Here is a 19,680-nt window from a genome sequence, read left to right as displayed (position 1 = left end):
GACCACAAACCGGTACCAAAGTAGCTAAACCAAAGCATAAACCAGATTATATTGTAATGGATTCGTTATAGCCTAAAATAAGATAAAAATATGATACCAGAGGAATATTCCTGTCACAATAACAAGGGATTTTAATGGATTTTAAAGTAGATTTTTAAATCATCAGTTCAATAACAGTGGATTTTAATAGACTTTTAAAAATCCATGATTGAATAACATAGAATTTATAAATTTCACACAAATCAGTTAAAATGTCAAGTTGAATACACCCCCCCCCTAGTAAAACTCCCATGTGGCCGCTTCAGGTGTTGAGCATTTCCAATGAACCAAGACCTTTGTGATGGCTTTGTTGCCATGCTTGATCATCTTCTTGTCCAAAATGGCCTCGAGCATTTCCAATGTCCACTAGGTATTGTGATAACAGTGGTGCATCAGAAGGAGGGTTTGGGCAAAACTTCAGTTGACTGATGTGGAAGACATCGTGGATGGCTGCTTGAGGTGGTAGTTTCTGTTTGTAGGCGACTGATCCTACTCTATCAACGTCTAGAAGGGACCATAGAACCTTGGGGAAAGCTTATGTGGGATGTTATTCGACTTCAAAGAGTTCTGGCGATAAGGTTGTAGCTTTAGGTAGACAAAGTCTCCCAACTTAAACTCTATGTCAGACCTATGAGAGTTTGCTGCTTGCTTCATTCTGTTTTGGGCTCTGAGTAGGTGGAACTTGAGCATGTTAATCACTTCCTCTCGTTTCTGCAAGCTGCGGTTGATCACAACAGATGAACTTTCTCACCCGGGAGATGTAGTGGGGGTTGTTGACCATACACTATCTCGAATTGTGTGGAGCGGATCGCAGTGTGATAAGTGGTGTTGTACCACCATTCCGCGAGGGAAAACCATTTGCTCCAAGTTTGTGGGGCTTCAGACACCATCCAGCGAAAGTATATCTCCAGCGTTTTGTTGGTTATCTCCGTTCCAATGGTCGATAGCTCTGATACCAATGTGACAACAAATAAATCAGAGAGATGATTCTATCCTAGGAACTCACCGAGAGAACTAAGAATAGAGAATACAAAGCTGAAAGATGATCAAAGATAAGAAGGATCACCTTAAAAGAATGGATTCGGTGGATGTAAGCGCCGCAAGGTGATAAATGGAGAGAGATAAGAAGAGGATAAAAGGATAGTACTCATTCATTAAGTTTTCAGAAATGGCAGTGTCTGCCTTACATAATGACTATTTGGACCACAAACTGGTACCAAAGTAGCTAAATCAAAACATAAACCGGATTATATTGTAATGTATCCGTTACCGCCTAAAATAAGATACGAGATGTAATGTAATGTAAATTTGTTTACAAAAATACATACCAGATGTAATTTACCGGCCTAAATTTCAAGTTTTCAAAAATCACACTTTTTTTTTTTTGTTTCTTTCTTCAAAAGCATGTAAATTTCTTAATATAAAACATTTGCACATGTAATGTGGATCTTATCGACTCAAAAATTTGGGGCAATTTGGGTTTTGATTTTCAAAAAAATTGTCACTTTCTTATTATAAGAAATGTATAGATGTAAAAGGTTCTTGCTTTTTTTTTCTTTCACTTCTCCTCTCATGCACCCAAGGCATCTCCGTACTTAAAACTATTTTTTTTCCTGCAAAATTCTCTCTTTTTCTCGTCTTCTTCGTCCCCTTCTCGGGGCGATTTCACACAAGTTCCGATCTTTTCGAAAGCAAATACCTAATTCGGATTCTCAATTAACATAACCCTCTCTGTACGGCTCCGGCTTCATCGATTTCGGTATGCGAACTCTTTCTTTCTTACACTCTCCGTTTTACATTTTTCTATTCGCATTGCGGGTTGGTTAGGGAAACGAGAGTTTTAATCTATGGCGTAATGCGGTTTCGAAACGAGTTCGAGTTGGCTTTTTTTGAGAGATTCTTTCTTCTTTATTGAGGTTTCACATTCTTCGCTTTGATTATGCGTTTCCCTAATTGTGCTTTTGATTATGCCTACTTTTGTCTGCTATGTCACTGTGCCATTGATTTGCTTCACTTGCATTACATTATAACTTCGAAAAGATCATTGATTTGGCTTGCGCTGAGGTATATTAAGCAGGTTCCATTTATCTACTTAGGTCGGAGATATAATAATGCCTACCAGGTGTTTGTTGCGATGCAATTTTTGGTAGCAAATAGAAAACTTTAAACCAAATCTATGTCGAAAGTATCGTCTTTTTCTTAACATGATTACAAGCCATGTTTTGCAGCTTCAAATGCATAACATTTTTGTTGTAATGTAGGGAGCATTATTCATTCTAGCATTCTACTGTTGTTAACTGAGCCATTTGTTATATGCACTGTGAATTAGTAGGAGAGAAATGTCAATGGTTGCAAGCTCTTCGCACAGTGATCCTGATTCAAGAAGTTTCCAAGTGCTTCTTGAAGCTTTTAGTTCTCGTTTTTCTCTTGATGACATTACTACTGCGTACTACCAAGCAAGCCAGAATGTCAATGTCGCTGGTGAGATTCTCTTTGCAATGACGGAAAAGACACCTCAAAGTGACCAAGTTGAAATCGAGAAAGCAACCTCAAAGCCAACTCAGGTTTATGTTCCTAAGGAAATTCGACGACAAGAGGACAGCAAAGCCAAAATATGGAGGCCGAAGAAAACATCTGTATCTGGGGGCACTGTTTCAAGTTTTATCGGTAAGGAGTATGCTAGAACCAGGCCTATATCAAATGCTCCCCGAGAAACAACTAAGCCAATGAAGATAGACTCACGGGATATTCCAGAAACTGAGATATGGAGTGAAGAAATGCTAAAAAGTAACGAGGCAAAGATAAGCAGGGCTCCAACTGATCTTGAGGAATTTATTGTTAAGATGCTTGCAGAGGGTTTTCAAGCTAGCCCAGATGTCATTCACCAGGTTCTTGGTAAGCATTCTCTAGCTTTTTTATGTATGCTCGACATTTTTTTTTTCTTTAAACTGGTGTTGGTGACCCTAGCTGCTAAACTTAATCTGCTTTTCCACCAAACTATCAGGCGTATGCGGATATGATGTGAAGAAGGTAAGCCGATTCCCTTAGCTCTGAAAAGTAATGTATTTTTGTTACTTTAAGCGTTTTGCTTTTGCCTCCACTATCTTCTTTCTCTAAGTATTATAATATCTTGTACCATTTCTTGGCTGAATTATATTATATTTTCCCATACCTTGAGCTCATCAAGATGACCATTAACTTAATTATGAGCTGTGTGACCTTTATAGTTGCATCACTCTTTATTTGAGCTACTTTAACTATTTAGTTACAATTATACCCTTGAGCGACTTTGACGATCCTTTTCTCTGTCTTGGTACTATGGCTGACTAAAGTTTGAGATAAAGTTGACTTTGCAATTGCATACCCACGGTCGCCACTAATTTTTGATCACTTGATTGTTAGTGATATTTGTTAGCTCTTGGCATATGTCTCTTGTGAGTATTTCATAGATTCTGCCTTTGGATCTTTTGCTGGATTTTTTTTTTTAGGCATCCACACTATATTCTTTATTACATTGCAGAGTACGGAGAAACTGCTTGACTTGTCTGATACCAAGAAGTATGCTGATGGTGGAATTTCCAATGAAGTTGTGAGCTTTTGCTATGACTCAGTTTGGTCTTCGTTATAGAATAATGTCTTCTTCTAAGTCTGACTCTGTTGGTTTGATCCCCTCTTCTTAAAGATGCCAAAAGTTGATCCACAAAGACGGGGATCTACATCCTGCAACCAAGTGGAACTGCAAGATTTTTGTCAGAGGCACGCTTTTTCTAGTCAATCTCTGTATCAAACCCTTCCCTTGGGAATCCTTTTGATATTTTTCCTATTCAAATTGCTTTTTGTTATGATGCAGTGACGGTGCAAGAACCTTTTCTGGTTCACAGGAAGGAGGCAGTGACAAAACTGGTCTTGAAAAGGAGGTTTTAGAAGCTTTGTTCTCAGGTGCGGAAAGATATGAGGAAGAAGAAAAAAAATTAACTCGAAGATTTGGAGAAAGGAGGGCAAGAGTTACTGGTCGTCCTGTTTTTAAACCTCTGGAAGAGCCTTTTCAAGAGAGAGTAGTTGCTATGAAACGATCGTCACATACATCTAAAGAAGGTAACCTTGTCATCGTCTTACATGTACGTTTATTTGAGTTTATTCTCTCGTTTCTCAAGAGTTTCTCAACTATCAATTTTCTCCTTTGATAGATGAAGATGATGAAAATGAATTTAAGGCACATCGTAAAGCAGTACATGAGTATTGGAATCAGATGAAAGAATATTACGGAGCTGTAAGCCTTTGAGATGATAAGGATTCAGTTTCCTAATACCCTGCTATGTATATTCAATGTATGACTGCCATGATGTGATGGTTGCATAACTAAAACCTTGTCCTCTTTGGCAGGCTGCAGAAGCATTCTTCAAAGGAGAACCTGAGCGAGCACGCAGACTCGTGGAGAAGGTACATTTGGAAAGTAATTTTTTGGTCCAAAGTGATCAATGTCTTTCATGTGTTCTATATAACAACTATCGATGTCTTCTACAATACATAGGGACACTTTTTCGGACAAAAAGCTCGAGAAGCGGATGACAAATCTGTAGCAAAGATGATTGAAGTGAAGTCTGTTAATTTCTAAGTCCATTTATTATCAGTCGTTTACTGTCATTTTCTGCTGTATACTCAATTGGCAAGAATAGTTGATAAAATTCAAAACCATGCTTGTAGGGAAGATGATGGTTCGACTTGCAAGGAAGACGAGGTAGTGACAGTGAATGTGAACGAACACCAAGCAAAGGAAGCTCTTCGTCTTCTCAAGCGCCAACTTATTTACTTCTCTGGCATTTCATGTAAGGTTTTAAATCCCTCCCTCTCTTTAAACAGAAACAAATCTAGTTTGTTTGATGAGTTTGTATTCTATTTCTGATGTAGCTTTCAAGTACCTCAGAGTCACATTGGGTGACAAGAACGAAGATTTCAAAAGCAAACGGAAGGTACTACTTTTACTCATCTGTTTGCATCTGTTTAGAACTGTCTTCACTCTGAAAAAAAATTGAAGTTGCTTCTATTTATGTTGTTTTCTTAGCATATCGTAAAGCTGCTGGAGGGAGAATCCATTGGTTGGACTGAAGAAGATAATGGCCTTGTGATGATGATTCGTGTTGACGAGATTGACCCCAAGAAATTGACTTTTGCCAAGAAATAACAAGGATCAAATTCTTTGCTTCATTCTATAGATGTCTAATTGTAACCAAACAAAGAGGCATTTTGCAAAACTTATGATTTTTGGTTTCAGAATCGAAGAATTATCAAAGCCATCTGACATTACAATATTCTTATAATGTTTTAGAGATAAAATATTCCATCTTCAAAACCATATAAACCGGCCAACCAAAGAAGAAACAAAACTTATACAGTATGGATCTATCAGTGGGTAAGTCTCTGAACCTCTTCCTCCTGATTGCTATCTAAAGTTTCAAGCAGAAGAGGTGGCGCATGCTGAGCATTCCCTTGATTATCCTCTGAGTCTTGACAAAAGGAGAGAATGATTGTGTCTATCGACATCTCAACCACCGCAAAGAAAAGTGTCGCCACAGTATACCCCAAAGCCCAACATGCCTGTGCAAAGAGTGACGAGCAAACCTAATCAAGCTCAAAAAACATCCGTCTCTGTATTTATAATCGAGTTTAGAGGGTAAGGAAAATGTTTTACCAAAACAGGTAATAGCGGGGATGAGACTTTGTTGTGAGAAGACCGATACTTGTGTGAATCCAACATCAAGAATCCAAAGAGAGCACTGAAGAGACTCACACAAAGCTTTCCTAGAAACAATATAACATCTCCTATCACATTAACTTTCCCTATCCTCAGAATGTTGCTCATGATCAACTCTGTCGCAATTGCAGACGATTTGCAGAAGCTTTTCCCTGTTATAGCAATCTGAAAAGACACCGAGATACAGACAATTTATCAAGAAATGGTTCAAAGAAATGGGCTTCGTTTTGCTAAAAGGAGGAGATTCTTTATTACCATTATGTAGGCATTACGGTTAACTGATTTGATGGTCCACTCCACGGTTTTGAGACAGCCACGTGAAGTGTAATGAGCCATTCTCCAAAACCAGTGATCAGGTGTGGCCCCGCTAACTTTTGTTCTACGACGAATAGCTTCGAGAATGAATCGAACAGACTCCACAAAAGAGACAATGAGTGAACCAAGAGCCACAGATCCTAGGTTGTAGCGTGCAAGCCGCTTCATTGAGGCGAACACAGGAAGAAACGGTATCTCTGGCTGCATTGCTCAGCCATAAAACCCCAATCAAGACAATACTAATAATCGAAAGTTTCCATATATTTTGCTCAGAAATGTTAGCTTACCGATGCTTCCCCTTGAGCCCAATAATATGAAGCAACAGAGCCAGCAATCACAGTGGCGGAAGATGCAATGAAAAACTGCGTGGCCCAATAGCAACCAAACAGGTGGAAGAATATAGCAATAGTGATATGGGGAGTGTAACGTATGCTGTAACCGCAACAACGGTCACAATTCACTTTCTTTAACACGAGATCATACGCACAGCAGTTAGTGTTGTTGCAGTTGTTCTGAACAACTTGACCAGAACTGAACAGATGGAGAGCCGCTGATATCCAGAACATATAGAATATCGCAAGCATTGCGAACGGTATAGCTGGAAATATAATCAGCGCTTGAACTTCTCCAATTACCTTAGCAGCTACCTGGATTTCACAAGTACACAACACATTGACCTCTCTAGCAAAATCCAAACTAGCAACCAAACTACTAAGAAAGTTATTATACTCGCCTTGAGGACTGATGTTGCCATTAGAATTCGGCGGATGATGGCGATTGAAGTGAGGATAGCAACAATTGAGATAAAAGTCATCAGAATGGCAACTCCACGGACATGAGTCAGCTCCTAGGAACAAGCAAACGCAAATAAGCTTGGGAAAAGAATGGGACTAATGGTCTTATAATATAGAGAATTTGAAAGCAGCATAACGCAGAAGTGTTAACTTACTCGACCATACACATGAAAGTATGGGTCATGCTCACCAATGATAGGTGTTACAGCATCATTTCCTATCCATCCAGCTACAAAGGATACAAAAAGCTGAATAAGCATATATGAATTTGAAACACAGAGATAGAGACAGAGAAGGGAAGTTTGATTTCTTAATCAACCTTTTAAGTAATAGAATATTGTTACTGATATTAAGAGCATGTTGAAAAGGACAACAGTTATCCATGGCATGGCGGCAACAAAATGTCGAATTAGAAGCAGCCAAATAATGGATAGAAACAGTGGGACAAGGCCTCCACAAACGATCAATACTGGCCATGACTTCCCAATGTCAGCTACATAACGCTGCGATTACACAACCAACATAAGCTTAGAAGCATTCTTCAAACTCATCATTTTACAAGAAAATGTTTACAATTTAATAGAGATGAGGATAATTCTAACCTTTAGAACTGAGGCTCGAGAATTCATTGACCTTCGAATCGATTTGTCTATGATCATGTCCTCTTGAATATTCACACCACCCATCTGCTGCCAGTGGCGCAAGGATGAATTTGAAGCACGAGCAATATATTGGCAGCTCCAATAAACTAAAGAAGAAACCTTGTTACACATAAGTAATAGAAAGTAAATAAAGACTAGGCTTTGTGCATATAAAAAAATGCACTCTTACCATTCACACTAGGGAAGATTACAGGGTAACAAGGACCCTGAAGCTGAAGAGATGAATTCCTCATTTCCGGAGTAAGAAACTCAAAGTAATCGTAATTCCTGTCGATCCAATCATTCATCTTGAGACGAATCTCTCCATCAGGATAATCACAGACCCAGTTGAGAGTATCATCAGAGGGTGCAGGACAATCCAAGAGACAAACAGTTCTGGCATTAGCCAATTTGAGTTCCCCATCTTTCAAACCACTTTCATAAACTTGGTTAGGGTTCACCCAATACCTAAGCTCAAGTTGAGTAAGGTCACGGTGACGGTGCTTGCTACCACACACATTCCCTTCATAGTCCAATCCATATGTGAGTCTGCAAGAACAATTCATATAAGACATCACCACTAACGATTTTGATTAACATAACACAATCATGGGACAATTAACGCAACTGGATAATGAATAAGGTTTTAGGCTTTCCACAATCAGGATTATGCAACACACCAAATCTCTTTTCTAAAGAACACCAAGAAGAAGAAGAAAAATCTCTACTTTACTCTACAAATAGTACTATAAAGGTACAAGCTTTAGCGTATAATAAGCCAAGACTAGCAAAACATAGAGGAAGAATTGAAAACCCCATTTGAGGGTTTAGGAGGAAACAGACGAACAAAAACAAAAAGACTAGGCTTTTATATTGTACAAAGAGGTTAATTGAAAAATCCATCAAATCTTTACCTTAATGGGTTACCTTGGTTGAAACCAAAGCTGGAATTGACAATCATTGAAACCCAAAAGGCAATGAAGATGACGAGAAACGTAATATCTCTACACTTTCTATTGTGTTTGATGATCCCATCATTTGCAACACTCCCATCACTTGAAGTATATCTTCCAATCACAGCTCCCAAAGGTCCTCTCATCTTTGGCCACAGCTATGTTTCTTCAGAAACCCTCAAGTCCAAGAAAAAAAGGAATTTTGGAGAGAACACAGAGAGAACGAGCACCTTTACTAAAGAAGACTAAAAGAGTGTCTGTCTTCTCTCTTCTCTCTCTTTCTCTGTGTTCCATTGTTCAAGAAAAGAGTGTGAAACCAGTAGGAGGGTATTTATGTCATTTTCTATTTGTGTTATTAAAAAAGTGATTTTTTTTTTTTCTTTTTGGGTAAAAGATAAAATTAAATGGTTTCTGTTCAATCTATCATCCGTGGAACATGAAAAGAATCCATGTCTGGTGGTTCTGATGGGCTTTGTGGTTTTTTGACCATTTTTAATAAGAGTTTGGTTCCTTAATTAACCCATTTTTAAAAAAATCTTTGTTCTTCCTGTGCTTTTGTATTAGATTTAAAAACAAGCTTTTCTTGTTCTTATTCTCACTGTGAGATCTGCAACTGTGTAACGCCATCCACTTCATTCAAAAATAACAATGATTCCCCTTTTTTTCTTTGTTATATTATTATTAAAACATTAATTAAAAAAGGACCAGAGTTATGGTGTAAAAATTGATGACAAAAAGAAAAAAGCTTTGTGATGATAGTATTAAAAATTATTAAAAGCTTACATCAGTCTGGTGTGGTGAATGGTGTGATACGTAGCTGAATGTGGTGTGAAACCTTCATGGTTGCGAGGAAAATATTGTAGCTCTATTTTTTAATTAAACCTCAAAACAAATTCTTGCAAGTTGGTTCAATTTTTTATTAACCTCATAACTTTCTATATTAAATTATTTAGTAATGGACAAGTTGGTTTTTAAGTTTTAATGAATGTTTGGGTGAACAAAAAAAAAATATTTAGTATATTTATTATGTATTTGAAAAATCAACCCTCGGATAATAGAGGAAAAGGTAGCAGAAAAACTGAAAAAGCATGGGCCAGCAGCACCTTGTTTTTTTCAATTTTCTTTTTGTATATTTATTGCTTTGAATTTCGTATATTTTTATATTTCTTTTTTAATCTTTCTGTAGGAAAGAATTATTTCACTGACAAAAAAAAAAGGTGCGAATTATTTCAGGTTACGTGTACTCGTCGTGTAGAGAGACTGACCACAATGTGGTTATTTTCAAGTTCAACTAAAAGCATGTAACATAGTATTACATTAATCTGTGTTTAGTGAAGCTTTGATCTGATAATAGTCTTTTCATGATAATTAGCTTTGATAATTCAATTGACAAATGAACTTATAAAAATGTTATTTCCATTAATATATATAGCTTTAGCAAAACTCTTTTAACTTGTCGAGAATGCTTCATACATAAATGAGAAAATCCACTTGGTTAAATAAAATTAAGCATGATTGAAATTATTTAGCAAGAAAAAGAAAAAGAAAAGAACATTGCCCAATTAAAACAAGGGCAAGTTCATAAATAAGCAAACAATTGAAATCAGCCTCATTCCGTAAAACAATGAAATGTTGTTGTGTTAACCAGAGCATGATATTCAGACAAATTGGCGTCCTCGAGAAGAGAAGGTTTGGCCAAACCACCAAGAAGAAGGGACAACGTTCAAAAACGTCAAACTTTTACGGTCAATAAGAGTTACTCTGAAGGAGAGCCTTTGTCCCCGGAGATCGCCGGAGCTCTGCCAGTTAGCACCCCAATTACGGGTCATCTGAAGCCAAGTTTTTCCCTTTGAGCCCCTTACCGCCACCGCTCTCACCGAGCCGCCACCGCCAACGTTTGAGATCATTACCATATTGAAGTTACCTTGCCCTCTCATAGTAAACCTAACGCCTCCTCTTCTTTTGCATCCCACCCTATAAGGTTTTTAAGATTTAATCATTACGAGCTTTTTAAGGTTTGAGCAAAATAAGAGTATTCAGTTTAGGATTATTTATTTATAGATGGTATAATACTATATAGTTTGATATTTAAATATAAACACAGTATTAGTAAATAAACTCTTATAGCATTGGATATTTTGAATACGTTACCGGCGATAGAAGACGGGAACAATGCCTTCATTGCCGCGACGGGCAATGCGGAAGAAAGCGGGCGAGGACATGTCAAAGTGATGGCGAGGGAGATTGCACCAACCATTATTGTTGTTCGACGGACAAAAGTTTGTAGCCGTCACCGTCACGGCAGCTCCTCGGAGACACCACTTAGGATCTGCCGGAAAGTCGCACCTCACCTGGTAGCATCCACCACATGACTCACCGCTTTTGAATAGCGCACCGCTTAGCGCCGCTGTGTGGGCTCCAAATCCGGCGTGGTAAGGATTGTCATACCCACAAGCTCCTCCTATAAAATTGTTTTACAAAATTATATTTAATTACAATACAAAAACTAAAGTAACAAAAAAAAATTAAAGTAAGAGTGTTATTTACCAAGTGAAGCAGGGCTATCATTAACACCATAATACGTTGCATGAGCCCTTATCCAACCGTTGGAACACATCCCCACACTTAACGTACCAACCAAGAGAATAACCGCTACCAAATATTTTCCCTTCATCTCCAAAAATTGTTTAGATAAGGATATATCTTTCTTGATGAAACAAAGAGGTTTGAAAAGCTTTGAACTCACAAGTGATTGCTTGAAGAAGAAGGAATACATTTAGACTCGTTTTATAAGGATCAAAAATAAGTGTTAACGCGTTTTGTCGGTGATTATTACGACTTATTTCACTTACATGCACCACAATATCTCATATGCATGTGTTCGTTATCTTTCTTAGTTGGATCCTTATTTTTTATTGCTCTTGAACAATTCTCTAATAATTGAATATAGGTCTAAACACAGGGAACATAGTTTCCTAGTTGAAATATTGAAACACTTTAATGTCATATAGCTGATTTTAGCTTATTTTGGTGAAGTACGTAGTTTGAAAAAATATTTAGTATTGATATGTCCATATAACCTTATTAAGTACCAACGTTTTAGCTTATTAAATATTTGGGTTAGAGATGGAAGTGCCTTGTAATCTGACTCTAACTAACATTTAGTTCGGATGTTTCATGTAAGAGGAGAAAAATGTGTTAAATAATGAAAAAGCTGGGCAGAGTTGACAAACGTTTTTGATATCTAGCTGTATATTTAGTTCAGGATTTCGTATCTTAAGTATTCAAAGTGTATACAAAGTTGAGATCTAACTATATATTTCAAAATATACGTTTTAGTCTCTTGATGTATTTATTGCGAGTTCACGAAAAACTGGTCGTGGATGATGATCTGTGTAATCCGAGATTAGATGTGGGCATCCAATTAAAAATTTTCAGAAAGGAAACGCGTTGTTTGATTACCGTATACATGGCACATAGTATACACAGTTACATAATTGGATTAGAGAAATCGTGATGCAACACATACACATATAAATATAAGATTGCATATACCCGCGTGGTATTAATATATGTTCTATGCAGTACACAGAATGAAACAGTACGGAAGCCTACATTACTCAAAAACATATATGTATGTATAGATTGTACGGTGAATTATAGGCTTATTAGGAAGAACAATGGCATGTGCTTGAACGTGAAGTTGTGCTTCTCATTGGCGTCGGTGGATTTTTTTTTTTCTTTTTTTCTTTTTTTTTTGATTAAAATCAGACAAAGTGGACCACGAACGGTAACATAAATAGTGAAAAACCTCAAAAGACTTTACAGAGATTATACAACAGAGGAGAGATAAGGTAAAATGGTTTTGAGTGACACAATAGAATCAAATTTTGTTTCACTCGACCAAGAATCTTTCTATAGTTTTCTCCAATGTCTCCCTAGGGACAGCTCCGATGATACTGTCTTTCTTCTCACCGTCTTTGAAGATGATTACAGTTGGAACGCTCCTTATCCCGTAACGGTTCGCTGTGTTTGGGCTCTCATCAGTGTTAATTTTGTAGAATTTGAACTTCCCTGCGAAATCCTTGGCCAGTTGGTCAACTATAGGGTGAATCATACGGCACGGTCCACACCACGGCGCCCAAAATTCGACCAGAACTGGGACATCTGATTCGAGAACCTGTGTTTGCCATTCTGAATCAGACAGGTTTGGTACTGCAACCATCAAACAAACAAGTTATCGATCCCTGAATGATACCAAATCAGTGATAGAGTATATAAAGCATATCAATTCCAATACTTCATTATTCATTGCCAAGAAGCAGAATAAAATTAAAGCAATTTCATGGATGAAAAAGAAGTTGAGTCCTCCTCAAACGAGATCAACCAAAATAATGTTCTAAGGTTCAGATCTACAAGTTCTAGTTTCAGAATCCAAACATCTAGTCCATATGTATCATAGTTTCAGAGAATGTAACAGACCAAGGATTAACCAAAACACAGTCTCAATGAATCCAGTGACAATGTTCTAAGAATCAAAATTTTCATAAGAATTTGAGTTACAAAACTTGTAGGCTCCTTAGTCTCACAATTCCTAGATTTAGGAAACTTATCAACCTCAGATTCACCATGAACTTATTATACCATACAGCTTCTCTATGAGGTTAAAAGGCTATGTGTATGTATATACCTTCGACGGCGGCAGTGGTGTCCTGAGCCTCGCAAGCGATTCTTCCACCGCGAGCGAATCTGGATCTACGATTCGCACCCACCAGACTCGCTGACTGAGTCACCAAACTCCGCGAAGCCTTCAAACCTTTGAATTCCAGAACCCTGACGGGAGAAATCCGGCGTCCAGAAACCGATGGAACAGCTGAAGCAGATGAAATCGAAGAAGACGCGATCGGAAGAGAGAACACGCGGGTCACGGTGACGGAATCGAGTAGAGACGCCATTGAATTGAAGCAGAGCGAGAGCGAGTGGTAGAGGAGTTTTTGGCAGATACGGGTAGGTCGATAATTTTGAATGACTGACTACAGAGTCCACCACACAGAGGCTATTTTATCCTCGCCCCGTCATTCATTCGCCTCTAATAATATATAACGATGCCGTTTTGGATGACTCCTGTAAACCCATCAATTTTTTAAAAGACCGACTATCAAATCCGATTTCGGTTCGGCAGAACTATACCAATCCGGGTTAAGCTGTTATCAAAATCACGATTGTAAAACAGAGATAGTGCCAAAGTGGGGTAAGAGCAGTGGCGGAGCGGAGCGGAGCTAAAGTTTTGGAAATAAAGAATTGTTCAGATTGGATAACCAAAACCACAAATTTTATTATAAAAATGGAATTTTAGAAATAATCTCACGAGACAAACAAGAAGAAATGCTCTCATTTTAGAACAAGAAGGTTTATGTCTAATAAGCACATTAAATCTCAAAGCAAGAACAGAAGCATTTTGCCAAGAACTAAAGAGGCTTTTCTTTTAATTATTAATGACTTCTACTTCTTCTTTCTTGTGTACTTGGGATCCTTCTCTTCCTCTTCATCCTCATCGTCTTCATCAATATCTTCAAACTCTTCATCGTCGTCGTCGATATCAATGTCATCAATCTCATCCTCATCAAAATCTGTCTCCTCTTCTTCTTCCGTATCGACTTCCTCGTTATTGTTCACCACTCGCTTTCCATGAGCCGCCTCCATTTTCCCTATTCTCTCCGAAACGTCCTCCTCCTGCTGAACGACGCCGACACGGAAACCGGTTTGCGTTACCGGAAATATTTTAGGGAAAACCGGGTATTGGCGAGCCGGCTTCTCGTTTAACCGAAGCAGAGACCGAATTGCCGGTCCATTGTTCTGCACTGTCTCTGTGAGATTGGCCGTACGTACACGGAGGAGTAGATTCACCGCTGATTTACCGTCTCGGATGAGTGATCTCGCCGCCGATGATGAAACTGAAGCCATGTTTGATTGCAGACTTTGCAGTGTGTGTGACTGACGATGATAGCTTGCTTAGTTAGAGACGGCTAATATACAGAGAGATGAAGGGTTTAGGGTTTTTAGTTGGAGATGACACGTGGATGGCCACGTGTGTATTTTTAATTGGCCGCGGATTTTTAGAACAGAACAGAAGTTTAGATTATCAGTTAAAAGTACAACGACAACACTTCGGTAAAGTAAATCAGTTTCTCCATCTTTTGTCTTGATGACGAATTACAAAGCTCAGAAGTCAAAAATCCAAAACCTTGTAACTCAGGAAATTGGGGGATATCTAACTGATAAAAGCAACTGTACATATAAGAGAGTGACTTCTCAGTTCTCAAGAGTCTTAAGATTTATGTCATAGTTAAGAGAAAAATTAAAAAAGAGGATCAATGACTGTAAGAAAAGGGAGAAACTAAGTCGCCAGAAACTAAGGAAAAAAAAAGAAGAAAGGAGCCGAGCTCAACTAGAAGAAACTTTGTTCCTCTTGGAGCTTGATCTGGTACTGTTGCTACTCTCAGCAACGTTGTTAGTCTCAGGGGCTTTTTCTTCTTCTTCCTTTTCTAGACCAAGGACACCTAGAAGAATAAACTCCTTCAATAGCACTGTCTCCACAAAGGTAGCCACATCATTTCTAAACTTCTGAGAGCTGCTTGCGCTAGTCTCTTCCACACCTTGAGCCCCCTTCACCAGAGTTGTTCCCGGTGGAGCTCCGTTTCTATAAGCATTACATGCCTTCAAAAAGTCGTGAGCACAGCTGAAGAAATGTCCATACACAAAGTCTTCAAAGTACTGCGTATTCAAAAACCCACCAGAACAAATCAATCAATCAATCTCAAGTTCTTTAACAACAACACAAACCAATCTCAAGTTTTTTAGTTAAGAGGTTTAAAAGCTTTTCTTGTAGAGACAATGTAATAGGATTATGTGTTTTTTGTTACCTTGGGTGGTCTCCTCATTGTGTAAACCATAGTCTTTAAACACAGTATGAATGTGTTTTCGCTGTAACTTTCAGAAGCCTTCTCTCCCGATGGAGAACCCGCGTTTCTCTCGTAGCCAGGCTCGTTGAAGTAAGGTTTTTGATTTAAAATTAGACCTTGGATTGAGACAAGAACCTGCAACATTGTCGAAGTGTTGGGGATCCATTTCTCCCTCGGGCTACCTTGCCAAGTGCCGAGAAGACTCAGACACACTTTCCCACAATTGTACAGATTCGGGTTGATTCTCAGCCCACCAGAATGATAATGAACAATCTTGTAAAACCAAACGGAATTTCACATATCAACAGAGAGAAACCTTTAGGAGAAAACAAAAAAAAAACTCAATATGAGAAACTTCAATTGACTTACCGGTGGCGTATTAGGGTATGTATCCGGGAAGAAGATATCAAAAAAGTACAGACCATCATGGTAGGGAGTTCCTTGGGCTCCGATAATCACAGCCCTTAAAAGATCCATCCTAGATTCATAAGCTCTGACAAATATCATCTCTGTTGCAAGAACAAACAAATAAAAAAAGAATGTAAGAAAGTTGCTAATAGCAACCAATGGAAATTGATGTATATATAAGACAGCGTGTATACCTGGCAAATCACTCCCAAGAATTCTCCACTCGTCTTGGATCCTTCTCGCCCACTCCTTTGAATGCTGATTAGACAAGGAAAAATAGTTAAATCCTGAATAAACAAAAGAAAACATTCCAGAATAATGATATAACTAATAATGATCATCTGGTCGCAACCTGCTTTGAAGTTGTTCCCATAGTAACATAGTGGTGGTCTGAAAAATCTTCGACGACGTCAAATCTTTTGAAAAACAAATAAAGGCCAAGAAAATCCTCCATATTTCTCTTAACTCTGGAAGAATCCGGAGGTGCAACAGGCTCATCCAATCTCTGGCGACCAGCAAAACCTTTAAAACCGCCTTTAAACCCGGGTGTATCTACTGGTTTAAACCCGGATGTATCTACTGGTTTAAACCCGGATGTATCTACTGGTACCGGATGTGGCTGAGGCTGATAAGTAGTGGAAAAATACGTTTTGGAGGTTGGTGCCTTGGTGATCTGTGGCAATGCATAAGCAGAGTTTGGTACGACTCCGTTAGACTGGATTCCACCTCCTGTTGTTGTTGCCTTCTTGGAGCTGCTACCGGCAACATCTGATTTGCTGGTTCCACTTGAGTTCGCTGATTCCTGGTCAGCTGAATTTGGAAACCAATCCATGGACACCTCGACACCAGTTGGCACATCCTTACCATCAAAAAGGTCTTGATACATGGAGTAAGTATCCGGCTCCTCATCCATTTCATAAGTATATTGGTCATCATAGTCGTAGTCATCTTCATAAATCAAAGAATCCGGATCAAGCAAACTATTTGATACTGGAGACGATCCAGGGTAATCACAAGCATCGCTAGGAGACCCCTAGAATAATTAAAAAAAAAAAAACTTGACCTTTTAGGAAAAGTACACTCATCATCAAGAAAAAGAAAAAGAAGAAGAAGGGAAAATTAAAATACAGACCGCATCATAATCGTAAGCATCATCTTGCTCATCGTAAGAAAGGGAATCAGACTCTATAGCCTTCCCTTTATTCTTATTGTCCACATTGCTGCTGCCATTAACAACACCACCGTTTTGCATATCGTATTGCTCCACATCAATCACTTCTGGAGTTTCAGCCTACAAGAATCATAATAACCCCACGCAAAATTCCAGAGTAAGACAAACAAAAATATCCAAAATTAAACAGCAAAACATTAGTTCGATTCTAGAAAGAATTCAGAACAGAAGAAAAAAACATAGCAAAAGAAACAGAGGAATATACAACAAACGAGCATGGACACTTCAACTATGCATACACAATAGAAAACGCCAACAGAGAAGAAGAAGAAGAAAGGAAATTGTCACAAACCATAGACAAACTTGTGATATCATCACATAACAACTTAAAACAGAAACAGAACACGAACAGTCAATTACAGTTTCTAGGTGTGATCAGAAACATGAAAACGTTTAAAAACTGATCACAGAGCCACCGATCACAAAAAAATAAATCCAACAACAAGCAAGGATATATGATGCACAGTGAGCCAACACAAAAAACAAAGAACCCTAAAAAAAAAAAAAAAAATCACACATCATTGACATCAACGAAACGAATGTACACACTAACTAAAACCCCATAAATAATCAAGAACACGGATAATAAACCCAAATTGATTGATGATCGCATATACAAATTAAACAATTACGGCAATTAGATTAGGTGAAATAAAATAAATAAAAAAGATCAGCCAAACAGTCAAAAACAGATTTAACCCTAACGATAAAAAACCAAGAATCGATCAATTCCAAATTGGTAATAGCAATTAACCTTTGTAGGCGTTAGAGTTCTGGAAGCAACGACATGATGAGAAGCGATCTCCACTACGTTTGGCTCCATTGAGAACGAACGATCCCCCACCCCGAGAACTCAAAAAGAACTGATAAATAAGAGAATTGTCTTCGTAACTAAAGAGAAGAAGACGAAATCGATCAAGAAAACAAAACAAAAAAAAGTGTGTTTGGGGTTATTCACCTTCGCGCCGTATTATTATAGATACCAAAAACACACACAGTGAGAGAGATTGCACAAAGCCCTCTCTTAAAAAAAAAAAAACCAAAGTTCCCTTCTCTCTCTCTTTCTACTTAAATCTCAATCTCTTAAATAAAAATTAATAACCTAATTAAAGTCCGATGATTTTTTATTGATTTATGAAAATTTTCCAATTTTATGCGTTTTTTATAGTATTTTTATATTCTACAAGTCAATACGGAAAGTTTATGCAGACTGGGCCCCGTGTTTTAATCGACGGTTTAGATCGTCTTTTATATATTGGCAATGTTAATAAATCAACGGTGATAACGATGGTAATATCATAGTCTGCTGCTGTAGAGGAAACAAACCCGAGCTTACACAACACGGTAGGTGTGGACTTCGACCAAGGCTATGATTTTTCAGCCCTTGGATGTAGATCTAACGGTTCTGAACTATGTTATCGTAACTAAACGAATCATAGCAAAATCTAATGAGAAGATATTATTATTCAATTAATTTTTTCATTATGATTTTTTTTTAAAAACAGCAATTTTTCTTTTTATTTAAAAGAAGTACAGTACGATGAACCTGATTATAGATAGTTTCAATTAATTGATTTTGTTTTTTTTTTAACACAAGAAGAGCAGTAAATGGTCATCAATGTGTAGTGCTATTATTAGATGAAGTTTGTTTAGATGTTAACAAAAAAAAAAAGAGAGAGAGAAAGATAAAGTTTTAATACAGTAAGTATTGAAAAAATGTTGCATTAAATTACTTTTAAAAACAATTCTCTTAGTGTGACATAAGTATGTATTTTTATTTATATTAGCATCCTTTTTGTACTAGATCATAATAACACCTACATTTTACATTTTTAGTTGAAAATATATTTACCAACAAAATTAAAAAAAAAAAAAAAAAAACAGAGATCCCTGCTGCCTGCTGGTCTTATTTTGGGCCTATATAGCTTATTTTCTCTTATTTCCACTATTGATATTCTATTAACAAACAGCTGCTGGAGAAGCCCATTTATTAGAGCCCATAAATTTTGGTGGATAAAAAGAGACACAGTGGAAATAAACATGAGATTGTCATCCGTCACAGGCTTCCTAATCTAGCTGAGGATATGAAATTGATTGTTTATTTTTGAAAATAAAAAAGTTGGACAAAAAAAGAAAGATTGTTCTATCTACCACTGAATATAGTGAGCCACTAAGCCAATAATAAATTATTTGTGAAACACACTAATTTACAAATTAAAGAATCCCAAATTAATAAAAGTTGAAAGTGACAGAAAGCCACTATTTTTTTCCCTCAGTAAATAGATTTTATTAACAAAACGACAAACCTTTGTGGCTCATTACATATGTGTCTTATTGTGAAAATCAGACAAAGTACATAAGGTACAGTGCGCGTGCGCAGTTGAGCTTCTGTTGTACTTTGATACTCTTGTGTGTATTAAGGCTTGTGTCCATAAAAGTATTTACTTTCCACTTTCATTTCAATCAGACTAAACAACTATGATTAAGAGTTAATATATTTGCATTGGAAAATTGTTGGAATTTGCTACCTATAAATTTAATGGTAAATCGTTGCGATCACAATCACAAACAAAGAAGGATGTACA

The 19,680-nt window shown here is 37.5% G+C and overlaps 6 protein-coding genes across 18 annotated transcripts; 1 reads left to right on the top strand and 5 right to left on the bottom strand.

Moving 5' to 3' along the window:
- Positions 1–1,493: 1,493 nt before the first annotated feature.
- LOC104745844 (putative nuclear RNA export factor SDE5) lies at positions 1,494–5,333 on the top strand. 11 transcript variants are annotated; one of them, XR_015581932.1, is made up of 12 exons: positions 1,494–1,798; positions 2,369–2,934; positions 3,044–3,069; positions 3,560–3,628; positions 3,722–3,795; positions 3,890–4,134; positions 4,227–4,309; positions 4,423–4,479; positions 4,571–4,633; positions 4,744–4,865; positions 4,948–5,009; positions 5,102–5,333. XR_015581932.1 is itself a non-coding variant. In XM_010467201.3 (12 exons), the coding sequence occupies exons 2-12, from the start codon at positions 2,379–2,381 to the stop codon at positions 5,219–5,221; spliced, it is 1,482 nt and encodes a 493-aa protein (XP_010465503.1). In that variant the 5' UTR covers positions 1,494–1,798; positions 2,372–2,378; the 3' UTR covers positions 5,222–5,333. The 11 variants fall into 11 exon arrangements, 9 of the variants coding, with proteins under 9 accessions (XP_010465503.1, XP_010465502.1, XP_010465501.1 ...); XM_010467201.3 differs by having other exon boundaries at positions 2,372–2,934; positions 4,571–4,638; XM_010467200.3 differs by having other exon boundaries at positions 1,507–1,798; positions 4,571–4,638.
- On the bottom strand, positions 5,282–8,932 carry LOC104745845 (choline transporter protein 1). Of its 2 annotated transcripts, none has more exons than XM_010467204.3 (10): positions 8,456–8,932; positions 7,732–8,090; positions 7,503–7,648; positions 7,220–7,403; positions 7,056–7,129; positions 6,840–6,953; positions 6,394–6,753; positions 6,047–6,307; positions 5,729–5,956; positions 5,282–5,634 (listed from the first exon to the last, which is right to left on the bottom strand). In XM_010467204.3, the coding sequence occupies exons 1-10, from the start codon at positions 8,638–8,640 to the stop codon at positions 5,443–5,445; spliced, it is 2,103 nt and encodes a 700-aa protein (XP_010465506.1). In that variant the 5' UTR covers positions 8,641–8,932; the 3' UTR covers positions 5,282–5,442. The 2 variants fall into 2 exon arrangements, with proteins under 2 accessions (XP_010465506.1, XP_087344004.1); XM_087487878.1 differs by having other exon boundaries at positions 6,394–6,749; positions 6,836–6,953; positions 8,456–8,804.
- Positions 8,933–9,893: 961 nt separating this feature from the next.
- Positions 9,894–11,246, bottom strand: LOC104745843 (expansin-A12). Its single transcript, XM_010467198.3, has 3 exons — positions 11,042–11,246; positions 10,646–10,955; positions 9,894–10,468 (listed from the first exon to the last, which is right to left on the bottom strand). Exons 1-3 carry the CDS (start codon positions 11,166–11,168, stop codon positions 10,153–10,155), a joined length of 753 nt encoding a protein of 250 aa, XP_010465500.3. The 5' UTR covers positions 11,169–11,246; the 3' UTR covers positions 9,894–10,152.
- A 1,025-nt stretch (positions 11,247–12,271) lies between these two features.
- Positions 12,272–13,677, bottom strand: LOC104745841 (thioredoxin M4, chloroplastic). The gene is made up of 2 exons (XM_010467197.3): positions 13,185–13,677; positions 12,272–12,709 (listed from the first exon to the last, which is right to left on the bottom strand). The coding sequence occupies exons 1-2, from the start codon at positions 13,447–13,449 to the stop codon at positions 12,390–12,392; spliced, it is 585 nt and encodes a 194-aa protein (XP_010465499.1). The 5' UTR covers positions 13,450–13,677; the 3' UTR covers positions 12,272–12,389.
- A 132-nt stretch (positions 13,678–13,809) lies between these two features.
- LOC104745840 (uncharacterized) lies at positions 13,810–14,641 on the bottom strand. The gene has a single exon (XM_010467196.3). The coding sequence runs from the start codon at positions 14,456–14,458 to the stop codon at positions 13,997–13,999; it is 462 nt and encodes a 153-aa protein (XP_010465498.1). The 5' UTR covers positions 14,459–14,641; the 3' UTR covers positions 13,810–13,996.
- A 105-nt stretch (positions 14,642–14,746) lies between these two features.
- LOC104748205 (putative ubiquitin-conjugating enzyme E2 25) lies at positions 14,747–18,847 on the bottom strand. Of its 2 annotated transcripts, XM_087487877.1 has the most exons (8): positions 18,054–18,231; positions 17,850–17,958; positions 16,997–17,155; positions 16,217–16,897; positions 16,059–16,122; positions 15,826–15,965; positions 15,418–15,729; positions 14,747–15,268 (listed from the first exon to the last, which is right to left on the bottom strand). In XM_087487877.1, exons 2-8 carry the CDS (start codon positions 17,916–17,918, stop codon positions 14,939–14,941), a joined length of 1,755 nt encoding a protein of 584 aa, XP_087344003.1. In that variant the 5' UTR covers positions 17,919–17,958; positions 18,054–18,231; the 3' UTR covers positions 14,747–14,938. The 2 variants fall into 2 exon arrangements, with proteins under 2 accessions (XP_087344003.1, XP_087344002.1); XM_087487876.1 differs by having other exon boundaries at positions 17,850–18,847.
- Between the last annotated feature and the right edge of the window lie 833 nt (positions 18,848–19,680).

Source organism: Camelina sativa, chromosome 15, assembly GCF_030686135.1.
Source record: "Camelina sativa cultivar CO46 ecotype springtype chromosome 15, ASM3068613v1".
Taxonomy (NCBI): domain Eukaryota; kingdom Viridiplantae; phylum Streptophyta; class Magnoliopsida; order Brassicales; family Brassicaceae; genus Camelina; species Camelina sativa.
The sequence above is the reverse complement of the archived record's forward strand: the minus strand, read 5'-3'. Positions and strand labels throughout refer to the sequence as shown.